This window comes from Anabrus simplex, chromosome 2 (genome assembly GCF_040414725.1).
Source record: "Anabrus simplex isolate iqAnaSimp1 chromosome 2, ASM4041472v1, whole genome shotgun sequence".
Classification (NCBI taxonomy): domain Eukaryota; kingdom Metazoa; phylum Arthropoda; class Insecta; order Orthoptera; family Tettigoniidae; genus Anabrus; species Anabrus simplex.
Window position 1 is genome coordinate 951,333,829 of NC_090266.1, and position 21,798 is coordinate 951,355,626.

Genomic DNA, 21,798 nt, shown 5'->3' on the forward strand with positions numbered 1-21,798 from the left:
TGGAACATCCACAGCACTGACACTGCATGTGGCTCCAAGCACCTTACGCAGTGGCCTCCACTATATGCACTAGCCATGGGTCTTAGTATGTGCGCTAGTTGCTAACTGATAAGCCCAAATTGGCACACTGAGGCAAAATGCTGGCAACCAAGAATGAGTTACCTGGAAAGTTTATAATTTCCAACAACGGACCATTTATATTGGAAATCAATGAGGTGGCATGTTCAGGCATGCATTCAGGCACATGGTGGACATTTTGAGGATTTCTTGTATTAGAATGCACCAACATGGAAACAGCAACTCGATATGGGATGTCTAACTCGTAGGGCATATGCTCATATGGACTCTTTGTATTGTTTTCAGGGTATACTATCCGCCCCGTGATTGCTTCCTACATGTTCGGAAACACGCTGTAGTGCAGAGAAAGAGTTTTCCTGTTGAAGTCTGAACATCAGGGATTGGCTCCGAGTCAAGTTCTGTTCAACATAGTCATTAACTACTTGAGGGAGCAGTTGATGCAAGAACTACCGTGGACCCTGCTATACATGGATGATATCATTCTGGTCGGCTAAACATGTGAGGAGGTCAAGGCAGCCTTGGAACAATTGAGAACATCACTGGAAAATAATGGACTCATGATGAACCATAAGAAGAAAGAATACAAGTTTTGCAACCTCACAGAGCCAGAGCTGTTTGGTCCCAAAACACAGAAACACCGTCTTTCTAGCTGACGAAACACTGATGATGACTGACAGGTTAAGTATCTCAGCTCTATCATTATCACCAATGCCACAATTGGTGATTATGGCAAGCATCACATTAATGTTGGCTGGATGAAATGGCGATCACTGACAGGTGTTTTGGGTGACACATGGATGCTTATAAAGCTTGAAGGGGAAGTTTACAATATGGGCATCAGACCTGCCCTCGTGTAAGTCTCCAAATGCTGGGCAAGCCAGAAGCAACATAATTGGCAAATACATACCACAGAGATGCAAATGCCGCAGGGGTCTCGAAGCATTACTTTGACCAACCAAGTGCGGAATGAGCAAATGTGAGGATCCTTCGACATCATCACTATTGGTGAGAAAATGGAGGGGAGGAGACTAAACTTCTGATGAGCATGTCAAACAAGGTGATGAAGATAATCCCACACAGAAAGCTCATCACCGAGCTCGATAGCTGCAGTCGCTTAAGTGCGGCCAGTATCCAGTATTCGGGAGATAGTAGGTTCGAACCCCACTGTCGGCAGCCCTGAAAATGGTTTTCCGTGGTTTCCCATTTTCACACCAGGCAAATGCTGGGGCTGTACCTTAATTAAGGCCACGGCCGCTTCCTTCCCACTCCTAGCCCTTCCCGTCCCATCGTCGCCACAAGACCTATCTGTGTTGGTGCGACGTAAAGAACCAAGGAGAGGCCAAAGACACCCAAGAGCAATGTGGTGGAAATAAGCTGAAACTGTACTGATGAGGAAGGACATCCCTGTTGTCCAGATACAGAAGTAGAGGGAATATTCTTTACTGATCAAATAAATCCAAACACTGACCTCCAAAAGACGCATGAGACATAAGATCAAGCCTACTTACATAATGCGCAGAGCCATGTCCCGGATGGCTGGACAAGCTTGTTCATATGTTATATTGTGTCCATATCCATCTATCCAATAGTACTCCAAGTCTTCAGCGAATTCCATGACCTGTAAAAATATTTATATTTAAGAACTTCAAGATATTTTGTAATTTACATTACTTTCACAAGCAAACATTTAACCTCCTCTTGTAGTGTCCAATTCATGCAATTATGCAATGATAATAAATCAGTCATGTTTAATGTAAAATTATCTGTGTTCAACATTTTTGTAATATCAAGTCAAGTACCGTATCTTAAAGGGTAAAACTATTCATGTTCAAAATTTTTAAAATATCAGGTCATGTATCTTACTTTCAAACGTTTATGTATCACATCCATCTACAATATACTGTATAATGATGTTATTAAAAATGTTATTGTTTTTACGTCCCACTAACTACATTCTGATGGCTTTCTAAGATGCTGAGGTGCCAGGATTTTGTCCCACAGGAGTTCTTTTATGTGGCAGTAAGTCTACCGACATGAGGCTGATATATTTGAGCACCTTTAAACATCACCAGACTGAGCCAGGATCGAACCTGCCAAGTTGAGGTCAGAAGGCCACTGCCTCAACCATCCGAGGCATTCAGCCCAGCAGGAAAAAAGCATGTAACGGAATTTCAAGATTTTGCTGCACAATCCATGAATTTTACGTTCTTCAGAAAACAACTCCATCAATATCTAAATTACGACCTGTGTCAGGAGAGACGATTAGTTTCCAAGGAGGTTGTATCAGTTTGAGAAGTACTGTAAATGAGTAAGGCTTCAACTGGAAGAAGATTAGAAATAATAGAAAGGTATTAATCAAGGTCACCTATAAAGTGTGAACTCGAAAGACCTGCACCAGGCCTCTCTGAAGGTCACAGACCAAGACATAACAGTAGTTATCTTGTGAATAAATTTGTGAGTGATTTTATGTGGAAACTGACTGTACATCTGATGACTGATGGGTGATATCATACAAGCAGGTGACAAGACAGGCTGCTCCTCAGCTTCTTATGAGATTTCCTCAAGGGCCAATTTGTTTTGAGGCAATAATACCAAAGACCTTGTCAAGTCATTTGTGCATTGCAGTTATAATGGATAAGCATTCTAGAGCCTACAAACTGCTAAAACTTTGCAATGATCAAACAGATAGTGAAGAGGACATCCGATTAATTCCTAATGAAACATTTATTTACATTACTTAACCCCTCAAGCGTGACATTGTGAAACTGCATGCTGCACCCACAGCATGCTATATTTCCAGACTACTCCCAATGCTGAGCATGGTGTCTAATGATTTTCGCTATAATTTTCAAACAGGTGGATGAAAAATTATCAAAGAAACAGTGTCAGTATTCGTTATCTGCCTTCACTGAAGCTGTTCAACAGGTTAAGTCCGGTATGATGTCCCGAAGGCAGGCATCTAAAACATACCAGATCCCTTTAACAAAGTTAAACGACAAACTATCTGGACGCCATAAGATTCAGACTGCCCTTGGCCGAAGCCGTTCCTGAGTCCACAAGAAGAAGAGGGCATTAGTGAGTGGGTGATCAACATGGCAAAGAGAGGATTTCCATTCAAGAAACAGAATTTACTTGACACTGTTCAGCAAATTTTACAGTCATCACGAGGAGCACACTGTTTAAGCATGGAAGACCTGGGAAAGCCTTGTGCAAGTGTTTTATGGGACAGCATCCTGTCTCAGGAGGAGGCTGAAACCATTAGTAAAGGCAGGGCTGCTGTCTCAGAAGAGAGGATGCGTGGTTGGTTTGCTGGACTGTTGTGCTACCTGGAATCTGAGGATGTCCGATCAATTATGGAAGACCTAAGCAGGATCTTCAATGCAGACGACACAAATTTTCTGTTCCGTAAGGTTTCAGGAAAGTACCTTGGAGTCAGAGGGGAACAGCTTCAATTACAGCAATCTCTAAAGAGAAAGAAGGCATAACAGTGCTTGGAAATTTTTGTGCTGATGGGCCTTGTCCCCCAACAATGACAGTCTACAGCAACATATGACTTCAGCAACTTATCAAAGATAGTGTACCTGAGCCATGAGTCTAAGAGAAAACAGAAAGTGGCTGGATGAAGGCCCCAAAGTTTCTGAACTATCTTCAACACTTTAGGTCATGGCTGGGGGTAGAGAAAATTCCACTTCCTGTTATTCTATTTCTTGATGGACACAGGAGTCATTTATCCCTTCAAATAGGTGAATATTGTCATGTTAAAGAAAGTTTGGAATGATGCTGTTAGGCCAGATATTGTGAAAAGCACCTTTCATAAGTGTGGTCTCTATCTGCTAGATCCCAATGCTGTGGACTACACAAAATGAGTTGCAGATATTTTGAAGACCCCAGTGGGAAGGCAACAGCAAGAAAGTGACGAAGGCAGACATTCATCCCCTTCTACTTCAATCAAAAGTTAAAGTTTGTGCCTGATGACCTGGAAGAATTTCTGCCTATTTGTTTTCTCGATAAATTCAATGACAAACTAAGACGTGATGGGAGAAAAGCAGAATGACGGTGAACCAGATTTATACGCTTATTGGACAAGTGTGAAAACTCTGTACAATGCAACTCATGAAACAATATTGGCTAATCGAAATAAAATGAAATGATGACAGACAGTTCATCAAGAGGAGAAAAGATGAAGAAGAAATAAATGATCAGGGCAGAGATAATAGTGATTTCACGTGGAATGATTAACGTTTAGAGATGTATGTACCTCCTAACAAGAAGGAGCTTCCTGGTGCCGTCATTTAGAAGAGTGGAGTAAACGTTCACAAGCAGAAATTAGTGAATGAGGATGAAATTGCTTCAGAACTTGCTTGCTCACCCACCTCAAGTAGTAGCGAAGATTTTGTCAATGATCTTATCTACTGTACGTTCCTCATGTACCAGAAAAACCTCATCGGTTTAGATTAAGGAAAACATACACAATATCTTCAAAGGAGTATTGGCAAGAATTGAAGAGAAAGAAAAGAAACAAGGATGACAAAAGACATACTCTGCTCTCTGTGGATAGAGATAAGAAAATGACTTTTTTTGTTTCTCAGGATATTTTATTATGTATTAATTGCCTCCTATACTTTTGTGATTTACATATAAGAATCATTCTATTTTGTTCATGTTATTACAACCATATAATGTCTAAAGGTAACATGATTTATAATAAATAGTTCTGTTCGGTATTTAAAATCTTGCCATTCAATACATAAAAATCATAAGAAATAAATTGACAAGAGGGTCCACTTTTTCAATACAATACATTTTACAGACTAAAATCAGACAGTTCAACTTCAATAATGCCTATGTATCTCAGCCCACATTTGGAACACAACAACTAAGCCAACAGTTATACAGATACCAGTGGCGCTGAGAAAAATCAAATGACTCTGTAAAAACTATTTTTTTTTTAATGTAAAGGTGCTTTAGATCAAGATCTAAAAATTCTACAACGTGAACAAAAAGGTCCACTACCCAACATTTTAGAGAATTTGTACATCAGTATGGATCAATATAAGAACCCAGCCCTCAACTTAAAAGAGATAAATGAAAAATAATAACTTTCATCATGTTTTTTCAAAAAACTTCTTAATTAACATTTCATTTTGTGTGTTTCCTATGTTTTTAATTCAATTTAAATGTCTTACTGAGGATGACCCAATGCTGGGTCGAAACATGTCTATTTACATGTAAAGTTTCGTTTTAATTGGATGTAAAATATATAGTACTGGCCAGGAGGATTAAAATAGTTTTGTACAATTTTGTAAGAAACACACTGTAGACATACCGAAGCGAGTGAAAGTGCGGGAAGCTACCCCTGCACATTCCAGAAGACACGTTCTATCGTGGCGCTGAGAAAATTCAAATTTAAATTACTCTGTAAAAACTTTTTTTTAATGGAAACGTGGTTTTGAATTAGAAGTCTGAATTGTTTTCCATTTAAATATGCCATATGGGGACAGTTTTTTTTTTCCATCTGTGGTTACACTAAGCATTACTGTACACCCAACATCGAAAACAATGTGAACCAGGAGCGTGTTGCCAACCTTGACGCAAATAAAACCCACACGCCAATTTTGTGCCTCAAATTTTTTTAAAAAATAGGCAGGGATTATTCGTGTAAATACGATATACTATCCTTGATCATTTTCAACCACCTTAATCTTGCTCTCCCTCCTCCTCTTTCAGTTTCCATAAGCCCCTTCGGCATACTTCTCTCTTGATATAGATGTTGATTCCCATTGGGAATGTGAAATATTTGTCCCGAATGAGTAAAATTTATAATACCAATATAAATGGTATTATAAATTTACATTATATTACAAATTGGTGGGAATCAATATCTATATCATCTGATGGCCAAGCAGGCATCAATTTTTGGTAATGAGACAGTCTCAAGTGCATGGGCACTGCCGGTGGCTCCAAGTAGCCTACGCAGTGGCCACTAACCATGCATCTTGGTAGGTGTGCTAGGTACAACTGCTCTGAAATCTGCATTTTTGTTGCTAGCAGAAGTAGCATGATGGCTTGCTAAATACGCATGATGGACCAAGCTGGGGAGCAGTACATCCTTACCGGAAGACCAACCCATGATGAGGAAGGCAATGGGAAACCAGACGACCAACCCATGAGGAGGAGGCCGAGGACCTACCAGAAGACCAACCCATGATGAGGAAGGCGAGACGGGAAACCAGACGACCAACCCGTGATGAGGAGGCCGAGGATCTACCAGATGACCAACCCATGACCTGACCGCAGAGCCAACTACATCCGAGTGGAGGCGGAACAGCTGGACCAGATGTAACGACAAGCGAGCTACGTCATTTACATTATTTAATTACATCGTTTTTGGTTCGCGTACACATGTACCTTTGGCATGTGCCGATAAGTTGGTTATAGAAACCGTGGAATTTAAAGTGCAAGTGAATAATGAAAGTGAAATGCGAGATATTTAAGTCCATAGTAATACGATTAAGCAGTGTAGAATAAGATTCTTGTATGTTATATATATATACATCACCGCATATTGGTCAGAATAACTCGTGAGTAACGAGAAGTTGAAAGAAGTGTCTTTAATAACAGCTGATAGTAATGACACATTGAGGAATTGCAATGATCTCGTAATGGTTATGCTATATGTCTACGTCACGTTTGGTACGCGCGGTGGTAATGAATGTATAGAATCACATACTCCTTGCTTCGCAATAAGTGCATTGAACTCAGCTTTAGGGTTATGATAAATAGCGATATTGAAATGCGTTTATAAGAAAGGAATAGTGGCATTTTGACATGGTAAAGTGAATGTAATCGCGACATGTTTTTATGGAGGCTGTGTTAATTAAGATGTTAAGTGAATGTGGAAATATGGTTACAATAGTGGTAACTCGACAAAGTATGTTGTTGTATATGAAATGCGAAGATTTATTTATGTATTACGTAGAGGCCAAGGAGTGCCTGCAGCTTGGAATATGCCATGCCACACTTATAAGAGTGAAGGAATTATGTGAAAGGATACAGGTACGTGAAATTGATCACACCGCGGAGATGATCTAAACTAAGGTATGGATGGAATTCATTGAAGTAGAATTGAATTTATTACGGGATCATATGTCAATTGTAGATGCTTTGTTCCAATTACGAGAATATTATGATATGTTTTATGACGGTGATCTTGACCAAATGCATTCATGATACCTATAAATGCGGTAATATATTTCGAAGTACAAATACATATTATTTACATTACGACTGCGCATATGAATCCAGTAACTTGCCTAAATGAGAAATGTTATGGAATATAACAGAGAGGGGGCACATCGAGCCTTAAATACGTGTGTATGTCGACCAAAAATGTATGTTGAAGTTAGATAGATGGCTTATTTATCCTGACGCGGAGTTTGTTGGAATTTACACTCTTTCAGTGAGTAATGGTTAGGGAAATGATAGGCTAGGAGCCAGATTTAACAGGCACTAGGGAGAAATGCCTTAGTCCGTAAGTCGTTACCCATGCGCAACATAGAAGAAAGATCAAATAAATGAGTTCAGATTTATAATTTGCAACGTATAATTCAAATATAATTTATAATTCAAATATAATTGAGATATATAGTTCAAAGTTATAATTCAGATTTATGATTCAGAATTATTTTCAAGCTTAGATCTATTTGTTGATCTTACATTCATTTCAGATTAACTGTACGTCTATTCAGATCTATTTAGCCTGGGTTTTTAATGAAACTGAGCAATCTTAACAACATAATGATATTGGTGTCGTCTCAAGGACTTGATTTCAAGGAGGACCGTAGATGTCCAGTGATTAATAGTAAACATTAGTATCCGATTTTGAATTCATGACGGAACTGATGTACATAACATTATATTTATTTCCTTTTTCTACGAGCCAGCGCTGACTCTGAACTTTTACCTGTAAATAATACCAGAGTAAATACTACCCCAAAGCAGATTACATTTTCACAGGGCATCTGTTTATTCAATAAATACTATTATTGTGCTTTTCTATAATTTGGTGTGTTATGAATTCTTTCATCTCGACATAGTTGACAAGTTAGTTGGTAAGATAAGCGAACTAACGACTGGGTAGATACCCGATTTGAATATATTGAGTTCTCACGTCGTTGGTACATTAGTTAGGAGAAATAATTGATTGATATTATGTCTATATCAAACGACCGCACATAAGTTTACCGTGGACCGGCATTCTCTTCGACCTCACGTAAAGCGAAACCTGATGTAAGATCTCCAGATTTTACTTGACAATCGGATACCCTGAGAAGAAATTGAGCTGCTGGGAAAAATGTCCGGTCAACGACCGTGTCCAAGTTCCCCAACCGAAAGTCTGAGGAAGGGTTTATACTGTCAATATATATGTCAGTAACTAGATAACCGATGTAGATGGACCTATGACGGCAATAAGTGCAACAAGACTTGAACAATAATGTACTATTCCAGTATTCCAACTGAAATGTGTCCGGAAACATTCACATATAGAATGCACACTTAAAGACAGCCACTGTCAGCATCATTATTCAAAACTCAGTTTTCCCTACAGTGCAGCTTCTCAATCTTATCATGAAGCAGATTTCAACATCTGTCTACGAAGGCAAGTCATCAACCGGTTATTTTTTTAAATCCAATGTACAGGGATTTCATGACTATCATATAAGGAACATAAAGGAAAAAAAGGCTTCCTTCCACAATGATAGGTGCATCAATCCAGAATATAACCCTCCATGCCAATATTAACTAATTTTAATAGGTTCTAGTGATAAGAAGCAATAATTGTTGAATATCTATGAACCCACATGCTACGATTCATGCATCTCTTTACCCTCAAGTTTTCTTCAGAAAATGCAGCACACCATGGTGACTTCTCCCTTGGGTATAAGGCCGTTTCAAAAGCACATGTAACATACATGAGTTTAACATCCTCTGCAAAATAACAGAAAAATAGTGTTAGTAAGAGCAGCCAATCCAACAATATACTACAGTATAGGCAAAATTTTGGATAAACTGATTGATTACATCAACAGTAACAAATCCACAATTGGTATTATTGAAGTATTAAAGTAATTTCAGCATGCAATAACGAACATTCAAGAGGAAGAGTTGTCAGATGTTTCATTCACAAGCATTATTAAGAGAGATTTCAACTTTGGTTAAAATCTTTACAGGAAGAGAACATACACCACCATAATGACTTATTAATTTCGCTATTCAATATTTTATTACTTATAAAATAGCATATATTTAACCTTCCAATAAAAACTAAAGACTATTTATACCTTAACCTAAGCTGTTCATAGGCAATGAGGTGTAACAATCATGCCTATATTTAGGGTATGTGATGCCCCTGAGCAGTCATCTATTTTACCCCCCCCCCCTCAATTTTCAGCATCACAGCTTATTTATAGGCTATGAATAAGAAGTTGTGGAATTAGTTAATATGTTAATTTTAAATTGTTTTGAAAAGTATCTAAACTTAACTGAATACTCATTATTACATAACAGACATGGAAATTAGAAATTTTCAATATGTTCTGAACACAGAATACATATGCAGCAAGCCTGCAGAAAACAATCACAGCACTTTAATGGGGCCTATAAAAAAAATCACTGAAAAAATTTAGACGAACTACAATTTAATAATGGATTTGTGAAAGTTACACAACTTAGAGAATTAATTTTCTCCTTGCCTTTTCAGCTGCAAATGCATTAATCACTTCCTCAAAATCAAGACTGACATATCTGTTTCTATGGTGAGCACTCCATGATTGACCAATCATTCTTGATTCTGTGTCTTAACTGGTCATTTTTAACTACAGTGAAACTCTGTTAAGAAGTTTTTCAAGGGACCTCAAAAAAAAAAACTTAAGCAGGAAACTTCTTTAAAGGGTAATGCCTGAAAACTTATTCTGTACTTTGAAATACATGTGAAACACACAGCCAGCAGATTTCCTTGTTTGTGAACACGGAAATAGGCTGATATATAAGAGCTGCTAAAAGAAAGCCACAATATAAATTTTAGATTACCATGACATGCATTTTTAGAGATAAAGTAAAATAGTTGAACATACTGTATCATAAAAACACTTGATAAGAGAAGGGAACATATTATGTAAAACCTTGCACAAGAGATAAGAAGAAATACTAAGAATATTAAAACGGTACATGGTAACCATACATTATGTAAATTCCATACTGCACTAAACATTAAATACATTTCCAAACAAAAAGTCTAGGCTCCTACTTGGAAAAGAAATTGTCTAGGGTTGACTGTTTTAGGTTTTTACTGCTTTCTTGAAGTATAAACCTCTCCATTTCCCACATTGCCTTCCATGTGTTCTGAGGCACACTGACTGTACCTTCCATAAACTGCCTCAAGTTTTTCAAGCTAGATGCTTGCCTCACTGCAAGATGGTCTTGGAGATTCTCTTCCTCAACCTCCTCATCTCATGCCTGAATTTCCTTGCAGATCTCATTGATGGTCTGCTCCTCGCAAGTGATTACCATATCATCAATGGCAGTGAAGTCATCGAAACTACTGGTAATCTCCATCTTCTCTTCATCACCACTTCCATAAAAACGCTGTTGGTACCACCACCAAAGCCTGCTTTCTTGAAGCAATTTGCTATTATTACAAACTCCACTGAATCCCATGATAAGCAATGAAATGCATAGTGTCCAAAAGAGATGGTTTGTAGATGGGTTGCCTCCTTCCATGCATACTGCACACAACAGATTTTAAGTACCTCTGCTTCAATACCTTAACGATTTCTTGGTCCATGGATTGTAGGACCGATGTAGTATTCGATGGAAAAATTATATCTTGATGTTCCTTAAATGGGGCCACTCCTTGTTATGAGCAGGGAAGTGGTCAATAAACACCACAATCTTCCTGTTCTTGCTCTCCATTTTGACATCTAATGCCTAAATATACTCAAACTGGGAGCTTGTCATCCAAGCTGACTTGTTGCTGGTGTACTTGCACGGTAAAGTCCTGACATTTTTGAAACAACGTGGCTTCCTAGACTTCCCTATCAATCAGTAGAGGTAGTTTTTTTATTCCTTCCATGTTAGCACCAACCAATAACATAACTCGCAATTTACTTAATTTTCCCCCGTGGCAAGATTCTCCCTTCAAAACTACGCATTTATCCAGGATAAGCTGGTAAAAAAGTGTGAATTCATCGAGACTAAAAATGTTGCAAGGATTGTAACTGCTTATTTTAGATGGCAGAACTGTTTCCTTCCACGCCCCCCCCCCCCCTTCCTCCGCACTTACACACTCTGCTTTGCCACAAATTGTTTTGTGAATGATGCCGGCTTGATTTTTAAAGTGGTCCAGCTACCCGTTCAACGCAGTAAAAGGTACCTTTAATTTGCATGCAATTTCTTCGGCTTACTCCTTCAGATGACTCCACTTTCCTTATAATCTCGACTTTGTCATTGATCACTTTCCTCTGAGTTCCGCTCATTTTCACTTAAAACGTTCGCACGTTGATATTACAAGTACAACTAACTTCACTGACTCCAATTCACACTAATTACGATGCTACACTACGCTTGGCAATCAGTAGCTTAAACTTACATGACAAAAAGACAAGACTTGTACTACAGTTCATTAGTATGTTCTTTCTATCTTCCTCACACACCCGTGACACCTGCTTCAAGTTAACGGCAGCAAAAGGGAAATCCAGCAACCTATTCTTAGAGATTCTTAGAATCTATTCATAAGCCTATATCGCCCCTGCATTTCTACTGGTTGTCACGGCAACAGGCGTAGTTTCCAGCTTTCTCTACCGCATGGAGAAGCCAGTATTGAGTTTATTTTCCTGGTTTAATCCTCTTCATACTATAGGTAATGAAGTAAAGAAAAGCAGGTTCAAAGTTGCAGAAATGAGTGCATGGGAAAGTTTTGGGGTATTACGTGCAAGTGATAAAGGCACAGTAGCAACACTAGCACATCTGAACGTGAAGAGTTTCTTTCCCCGCAAGAATTTTATTTCATGTCTCCTCATCCTTGTGCTACGTTCTAATAATGCAATGTAATAATTACGAGTGACAAGATAAAACAAAGTTTAGCTCGTATAAAAATAAAAATAACTTTCAATTTTATGCCAGCAAGTGGTATCGCAATACCTCTGTGTGCATCTGTCAGGCCCCCTTCCAGGCCCTGTCTTCGATTATCACTGGCCTGGTAACAATACTCAACAAATACTAGTTTCATAATTTTTCATAAAAACTTTTTAAATTTATTCAAAATCTACTATCATTAAATATGCATAAAATACATTACTTTCTCTGTTTAGATAAAACGGAGACAACAAGATTTTCACAAAACGCATCATATCCACTCATTTCAAGGATAATCGCCTTGTTATATTCCTACTAATTCAAATTGTGATGCATATAGTAACTTTTTTCCTAGTGGTTTAACGTCGCAATAACACAATGCAGGTTTGCAGTGACGCAGCAATGAGAAAGGGCTAGGATTGAGAGAGAAACAGCCATGGTCTTAACTGTGGTACATCCCCAGCATTTGCCTGATGTGAAAATGGAAAACCATTTTCAGGACTGCCAACGGGGAATTCGAACCCACCATCCCTCAAATGCAAGCTAACTGCTACGTGACTGTGACCACAAGGCCAACTCGCTCAATAACTGAATATTTGAGAAAAGGTTTATATTGCTGGCACTGAAAAGCAATTGCTCAGTCTTTAATGAGCGCACATATTGAGCCCTCTGCCCCTCCACTTTGAAGTGTCTTTCAACATACAAAAGAACTTTCTTCCTGTGTTCCACTGTCCATTGATCTTGATGGCTACATGCCCAGAAGAGACATTTCCTGCACATTTCTCCTGTTAGAAGGTTCCTTTACAGGTTTGTCAGCTTTCCATCCAGGTGCCAGAAGTCCACGAAGGAACATCAAAAACTTGCAGATTCACTTCCCTTTACCCCAATTCACAAGCTAAGTCCATAGCAGTGAGCCTGAGGTTTCATTTGCTTCTTCTGAGGAGAAAACGTTCAGTTGGCATTGTTTTCTTTTTCCTGCCACAGTTTCCCGTATTATTCAGTGAAATAGTCAGTCTGTTTGAACTGGTGAATAATTCTATTTACAGTGCCAACGCTACTGAATTGTGAAATTCAGTAGCTGACTGTGTCAAAGTATTCTAAGATAATACTACGATCGCACATCACTTCCTGGGAATTGTATTCAATGATACTAATTGCACAAGGAAACCTCAAAATACTTCAAAAGTGTGCAAGGAATGCATAGAGAGCATAGGATTTAAGAATATGCAATGTGTAGCACAGAGGTGCTCATGCTGGGCATTTCATCCCAAAGAGACACAGCATTGTAAGCGGGCAGGCAGGCGATGAGTGTAAGTTATGTGATGGTCAGAATGCCAGGCAAAGGCCTGCTAGTCAGACTCTACCACTGTGGAGATGCCAGAGTTCAAAATGATGGCAGAAATTAATGAAAAAGAAAGGGAATTGTTGAATCTCACTGCAGACAGCCAGTGGGAAGAACAACTTATTTTTTTCTTTTGTGCTAGTAGTCATCATTTTATCCTCATCACGATGCGCAGGCCGCCTATGGGTGTCAATTCAAGGGACCTTCACCAGGCAAGCCAAACTTGTCCTTGGACACTATCGGCACTAAAAGCCAATAAGCCATTTCATTTTTCAGTGGACCATGCAAATTACAAAAAGGTATAATGTAAAACGCCATTTCAAAGTGAAACATGCTCATTCGCACGATACTATTGTAGAGAATGTTCAAATAAAAATGGCTGAAGTTAGATTTAAATACTTTTTTCAGAAACTCAACAAACAGGGAAAGTCGCAAAACACTAGAACACTGTGCAAAATTAATCATAAAACTTTTTGAATTATGTATTATATTTTACTGAATGTATAACAGGGATTTTACTTTTCTTAGTGGAAATTCTGTCATTAACATCCAAGAAATTATAAATCGTAGCTTGCATGCTTGAACACTGCATCTTTGTACAGTAGCTCAAAGAACCAAAGCGCAGATACATTTTTTTTCAGAAAAAGTTGAAATAGATACAATGTCTTAGAAGTGAAGCTTCCACGGTGTGAAGAATTATTTAATTTATTTTCCGGGTTGAACCGTGTTGTACTTGTACGCATATCACGTACAGTTTGCCGACGTTTCGAATACATTGCAGTATTCTTTGTCAAGGCGACTGAAATACCCCTACTCGATCCGAGGTAATCAGTCTCCCAGGCAGAAATTACACTACTAGAGTGGCCTTGATCTTGGCCTTTTATATCCTAGCCTATCTGGCTGACGTAAGCCCTGCCTGTCTCGCGAGGCTTCTGGAAAGTTTGTCACAGCCAGGTAGTGGGGGCTTGCCCGCGCTGTTATGGCTTACGTCAGCCAAATAGGCTAGGATATAAAAGGCCAAGATCAAGGCCACTCTAGTAGTGTAATTTCTGCCTGGGAGACTGATTACCTCGGATCGAGTAGGGGTATTTCAGTCGCCTTGACAAAGAATACTGCAATGTATTCGAAACGTCGGCAAACTGTACGTGATATGCGTACAAGTACAACACGGTTCAACCCGGAAAATAAATTAAATAATTCTTCACACCGTGGAAGCTTCACTTCTAAGATACGAAACCTTTACGGGGAGGATATTCTCAAAGCTACTAGGCAGTTCGACAACCTTCGGAAGAAAATGAGTAACTACCTGGCTCGACTCGCCTTTCTGAAACGCTGCAGGGACAACAGCATTATACCAGCATGTGTGAGACTGAAATATCACACCAAGAACCGACGGACTGACCGTATTCTTCACGAAACCAGCATAAAACTCCTCAGAGAACGGATCAGTGACACAAGACAGACTCTGGACTACCTCAACAATAAATTATTTCTTCTCCACCTGCAACTTGCCAGCACTCTGTCGCTCAATGATTGGACCACGTTAGACAGCATTAGCAACACACAATCCCAGCGTACACTGGAACTAGCCACTGCCAAGCAAAACAAGAAATTCAACCGCCTCTTACAAAAACAGAAACCGAAACCACCTGCTCCACTGAAGAAGAATGTAATAGTAAACCTCACAGATAAGCCACTCAGTGAACCCACTACCTCGGTCTTGAGAAAAGGACTCAACTACGCAGTAGCTCCGAATAGTATACCGGTAGAAGAAATAATTAGCAAAGTAGAAATTGCAATCCGGCACCTTCCTACCGAATCTGCAGAGGAGATCAGACAGGATATATCATGTCTACTTAGATCCGCAAAGCCGCCGCCATCCAATTTGACTAAAGAAGAAATTCATACCCTAAAAACACTACGTCAAGATACGGAAACAATTATCCTACCCGCAGATAAAGGCAACGCTACGGTGATAATGACGCGCACAGACTACACTCGGAAAATAGAACAATTACTCACCGATTCTACATACAGGAAAATTAGGAACCCTACCAACCGCATTAAGAACAAACTCCACACACTAGTAAAAAATTCCAGTATCCCAGCCGAAATACAGAAGAAACTGATATCCTCGGACCCGATACCTCCAAAATTGTATGGCCTGCCTAAAATCCACAAAGAAGGCATACCTCTGCGACCTATCGTGAGCGCTATAGGCTCTCCCACGCACGAGATCGCCCATTACCTAGCTGGACTACTTCAGCCACATACAGGAAACACTGAAACCTACGTGAAGGACTCCCGACATTTCATCCAGCTCCTTAAGGACCAATCAATTGAAAGTACGGACCTATTAGTAAGCTTTGACGTCACGTCACTTTTCACCAAGGTGCCGCTAACAGAAGTATTTCCGCTATTAGATCAGAAACTTCCAGAAGACCTGTCAACACTAGCTAAAGAATGCCTTAGCGCCACTTATTTCTATTTCAACGGGGAGTTCCACGAACAGACAGAAGGGGCCGCGATGGGGTCACCACTCTCTCCAATAATAGCAAACATGTATATGGAACACTTCGAACAGAAAGCCTTAGCTACATCTGCCCTGAAACCGAAATGTTTTCTGCGTTTTGTGGACGACACTTTTGTAATCTGGCCTCACGGGAGCAATAACCTACAGCTATTTCTCGACCATCTCAACTCCATACACGTAAATATTCAGTTCACCATGGAAATAGAAGTAGACGGAAAACTACCGTTCCTGGATGTGCTAGTAATACGTAACCCCAATGGGACGCTGAGTCGCGCAGTATACAGGAAACCCACTCACACAGACAGGTACCTACACGCCTCGTCTCATCATCACCCATCACAAAAGCAGGCTGTCCTAACATCACTAGTGAACAGGGCCATAGCGATATCTGACGCAGAGCACCTCGAGGAAGAAAAAGAACACCTCACGGAAACCCTTAGGAAAAATGGCTACTCGCTCAATAACATCTGACGAGTCCTTAAAAAATCAGAAGAGAAGAAAGAAAAGACCACCGCAGGAGAAAACAACGGGAAAGAAGAACTGACCCGCCAGAAAACAGCGATACTGCCATACATTAAAAACACTACAGACAGGATCGGCAAGATACTGGACAAATACAACATAAAAGCTATCTATAAACCTCACCATAAGCTAGCCCGTTATCTACCACCAGTAAAAGACACAATAGAATTACAGGCCCCTGGAGTGTATCACATTGAATGTAGCTGCGGAGCTTGTTATGTAGGTGAGACAAAACGTCTGATCTCCACCCTTCTTAAAAGAACATATCCGTCACACCAAGAACCAAAACACAGATATTTCAGCAGTAGCCAAGCATTCCTACGAAACTAGGCACGGAATATCATTTGACAAGACCAAGATCCTAGCAGCTATCCCTTGGAACCTGGAAAGGAAAATCCGCGAGGCTATCGAAATCAAGAAACATCCGAATAACATAAATTTAGAAGAAGGATACAAAATCAGTAATTCTTGGATGCCCATCATTCATCGTTTAATACATACAGACCACAACATAAACACACGGGCCGCAACCCCATTACATAACAGCGCGGGCAAGCCCCCACTACCTGGCTGTGACATAAACTTTCCAGAAGCCTCGCGAGACAGCCAGGGCTTACGTCAGCCAGATAGGCTAGGATATAAAAGGCCAAGATCAAAGCCACTCTAGTAGTGTAATTTCTGCCTGGGAGACTGATTACCTCGGATCGAGTAGGGGTATTTCAGTCGCCTTGACAAAAAATACTGCAATGTATTCGAAACGTCGGCAAACTGTACGTGATATGCGTACAAGTACAACACGGTTCAACCCGGAAAATAAATTAAATAAGATACAATGTCTGTTGGTTTGTTGTGGGTATCCACCTATATGGGAGTTGAACTTTATTTTGATGATAATTAAAATTGAGTCTGATAAAATATGAAATGCAATTAACTATAATACCATGTACTCATTCTCATTTTGAGTGACTGTGTATTGTATTAAAAATGGTAACATGTCAGTTTTCTCTGAATGTGTAAATACAGGAAAATAAGTCCATGTCTGTTAATATCGAGCGCAATATAAATCACACAAGAATATTTGAAAAAGAAAAAAAAAAATCTTGTGATTATAGTGTCTTTATGCTGTACTCCAATCAATATTTCATTGAAAATGGCATGAAGAAAGCTCAGAAGTCACAATCAAACAGCGCCACTCCTTTGCCGTAATGAATGTGTTCGCTCTCTCACTTGACTGTGACAAACACTTGATACACAAGCTGCCCGCAGTTACATCAAACCTGCCCAGCCACACTGGGTTAGTCTCAAAGGATGCCCAGCTGATCACCTCAGGTATAAGCACATTGTTGTCAACGATTGGGAAAAATATGAAAAAAAAAATCTAATTTGCATGATACTGTATCATCTTTCTTTCTTTCTTTCTTTCTTTCTTTCTTTCTTTCCTTGGGAGACAGACTAGAACTCCCAGAAGTATTTAAAAAATGGTGTTTCGCAGGGTGGCCCATTACTGCCTTTGCAACATTCCCATTGACTTCATTTTTCCAGAAATGTGCAACCCAAATTTCAGCAGTATCGTCAGTTATAAATTAGCAGAGGATATTAATGCAGTATGCTTAACTGGATTTTCAGATAAATTTTTACAAGGTCCTGACCTACCCTCTGCTGTTAGAGTAATTAATATTTGACAAGTTCTGTTTCATAAGATTGGACTCAACGGTAACAAGTAAGTGCAGCACCCCTTCAGGAGGATGTTGCTATTAACAAAAAAATCGACTTTTAGATCCGGAAAGAAAATTAAATTCTCAGGATGCAATATATCTGAGAAAATTATATTCAAAGGGACATATTAGCTTTTTTTTTTAACAATTGTCTTTACATTGCACTGACACACACAGGTCTTATGGCAATGATGGGATAGGAAATGGTTGGGAGTGGGAAGGAAGTGTCCGTAGGTACAACCTAGTGTAAAAGTGGGAAACCACGGAAAACCATCTTCAGGGCTGCCGACAGTGGGGATCAAACTCACTATCTCCCGAATGCAAGCTCAAAGCTGTGCGCCCCCACAGTACGGCCAACTCACTTGATACATACTAGCTCATTTCATTACCAGATTATAAAAATTAATGATTACGCATTTACTTAAACCAAATCAGAAATTGCCCATTACCTCTTCACAGTACTCATATTCTCAATCCAAATGATACCCTTTTCAAAACATAACATTAATAACATAAATTATAACATTTATTGTAGCAACCAGTTTGCTTGTTACACTGACTGAAGTTCAACTGTACACAACTGTTGTCTACAGAGGGAGAATAACTGGAGTATCTTTTGAAAGTGGGAAGCAATTAGACAGCACCATTTTCTGTATACGGCCTTACATATGAGAAAGGTGGAAGATAGCTGGCAGTCTAGACGTGTGTTATGCGTATTCTTAACGTTTAATATTCTTAATCAAGGCGACTGATATACCTCTACTTGGTCCAATGTAATCACTCTCCCAAGTTGGATAAAATTGAATGCTGAATTGTATTCGAAACATCAGCAATCAACACATAAGGTTCACTTGCTGACAAAAGTGAATGGTATTGAAAATGTTGACTCCGTTCAAAGTTTCACTTAATATAAGAACAGTAAGTGAAAGCGCTGAAAAATTGTAAGTTTAACTGTACAGAGACGAGCACTGAAACATGCAACCGTGAAGACGTGGTTCCTAGTTCGAGATACCCAGGGGCAATGAAACATTACTCATGTCGAAGTTGCCATCATAACTGGAGTATCTTTTGAAAGTGGGAAGCAATTAGACAGCACCATTTTCTGTATATGGCCTTACATATGAGAAAGGTGGAAGATAGTTGGCAGTCTAGACGTGTGTTATGCGTGCTTGTTCATGAAGCACCATAGACCAGTAAAATGGTCTCAGGTTCACAGTGGAAAGTTGGCTGGTTCAAATCTCTTCGGATGTTTTGTTTACTTTTCACTCTACTGGCAGCAAAATTGGGCAAACCAATCAGACTGCAGAATACTCTCACCACACTTCTGACACAAAAGTATGTCGTTCTACCAGCACATCAATGACACACCAAGGACCTCACATCTGTGAGAGGGTAGTTGCTTTCGTTGAACAAGGAAATCTAACCACAACAGAGGTAGAACGATGCTATGACATCACACAAAGTATAGTGACTTACTGGATCGAGTATTGGGAGACATAAGCCGACGTGCTGGCTTGGGTTCATGGCGGGTCTCGAAACAGGAACAGGACAATCGCTTGATCATGGAGGCCCGTTTGATCCCATTCAGGAACGCCGTGCAGCTACAATGTCTAATTTCCAAATTTCAGGTTACTGAAATCCACAATATGAAGAAGAGAAACAAATAACAATCTAATTATAACTCACCTAAAGAGAGAGTAAAATTCAAATTTAGACGCTTGCTAATTGTAGTCAGAGTATATAACATCTCAGATCCAGCTTCGAACTTCCTTCTCTCCTCCACAGCATCTGGGTTATCATGGATTTGCTTCCGCCAGCGTTTACATAATTTGTAGAACTTGAACACAAAACAGTCAACATTAATTCAGATTACTCACCAGTCTCTTCACAGTGCTACGTTACTTCAAAATGTTAAAATATCCATAGTACAAAAACTATTGCAACAGATGTTGAAAACCTGAAATTCCAAGATGACTGTGCAACGGCACTCATGTGCAAAAAAGAGACCATGAAGTAGGTGCCAGTTTGCTACAAAACTTGACATGCAGTCATCTCAAGCAGACAGTCAAATGATTTACATACTGATGTGATTGGTTGAATGGTATTGCCACCAGGTGTCATGAACTTGCTGCCAGCCATGGCCTATATAAAGGCTCACAAAGGCTACTCATATGTAATGGAACACTGCTTTTGGTTGTGGAAAGCTCATCGACCACTCAACATGCCTCTATATGATGCAATCAAAGATATTTCACCCCGTTGTCAGAATTTGAAACGGGGTGAATTATCGAAATTCGTGAGGCTGGATGCCCGTAACAATGAATTGTCCATCACCTAGGACATTCTGATCACTTTGTTAGGGCGCGTTTCAAACAGTGGATGTGTGGGGACACAACCAGGCAGCTGGGCTCAGGATGCCCTTGACTGACCACCAGGAGAGAGGATCATCAGATCCTCCGACAAGCACATGTAAATCGACAGTTATACAATAGATGAGGCTACATAGCCAGTCTTATAATGTCTATATTTTCCAGGCTTGTAGGCTGTGGTCCGAGAGCATTTGAATGCCCCAATATTTCACTGGAAATTGTGTTCAGCATATTTAAGGGTTCCAAATGACTGACTGCTAAGAAGATCTCAGTGGAATCAAGTGGTGTCGTAATTCCACCTCAAACAGTGCAGGCTGGGGTCCCGCAGGAGGGGTCACTGATTGGCTGTTCTTTGACCAACGATAGTGCAGGCTACGTACAGTGCACTGCTTGCCTATTGGCCTGCCACAGTGGGGGGACAGTCGCTGATTGGCTGTTCTTTGGCAAATGACTGAAGCCATGTATGTGGAGCCCGGTGTTGGTTGACATGCCCTGGTGGAGACAGGCAACTGACTGCCCATTGCTTTTTCTGGCCTGCAGCGGGCACCGTGTCCTCCAGGATTTAAGTTTTTCGGAACTGGAAACCACGGTTTGTTGACCCGTTCAGATTTCCCCTTGCAGTTTAAGATGTCTGTGTGCTTCAGGATTTCAATGGTTTCCCTTTGTAGCCAGGCATGATAAGACACAATAGTTAACAATACTTCAATGTTGCTGTACTGTACGTCATGACCTGCTAGCGAGTATTTAGTGACTGATGACCTTTCTGCTCGTCCCAGCCAGCTGTCGGTTGTGCTCCTTCAGTCAGGTGGCAATGCTGTGTTTCATAGTTCCTGTGTACACCTGGTTGCAGCTGCATGGGTTCTTGTAGACACCTGCTGTGGAGGGAGGATGGTGCTTGTCTTTAGCTGACCTTAGCAATTCCTGAATTTTCTTCGTTGGCCTATATATGGCTTTTACCCCCATGGGACTCCAGTAACCTCCCAATTCTGTCAGTTATCTTCCCAGAAAGGTTTTAGCTGTTGGCAGCTCATCTTCCTTCTCCCTGGCTGTTGGACATCTGGGATGGAGTATTCTCTGTGTATCTTTAAGGCCGTACTGTCAGCGTGT

At 40.0% G+C, this 21,798-nt stretch overlaps 1 protein-coding gene across 2 annotated transcripts in view; it reads right to left on the reverse strand.

Annotated features, from left to right (window-relative positions):
- LOC136864572 (multiple inositol polyphosphate phosphatase 1) overlaps positions 1 to 21,798 on the reverse strand; it is a 120,488-nt gene that overhangs the window by 22,287 nt on the left and 76,403 nt on the right. For both annotated transcript variants that reach the window (XM_067141751.2, XM_067141750.2), the window contains 3 exons: positions 20,009 to 20,159; positions 8,966 to 9,066; positions 1,587 to 1,696 (listed from right to left, as the gene is read on the reverse strand). In XM_067141751.2, the coding sequence (XP_066997852.2) occupies positions 1,587 to 1,696; positions 8,966 to 9,066; positions 20,009 to 20,159 (362 nt within the window). The remainder of the gene's footprint in view (positions 1 to 1,586; positions 1,697 to 8,965; positions 9,067 to 20,008; positions 20,160 to 21,798) is intronic.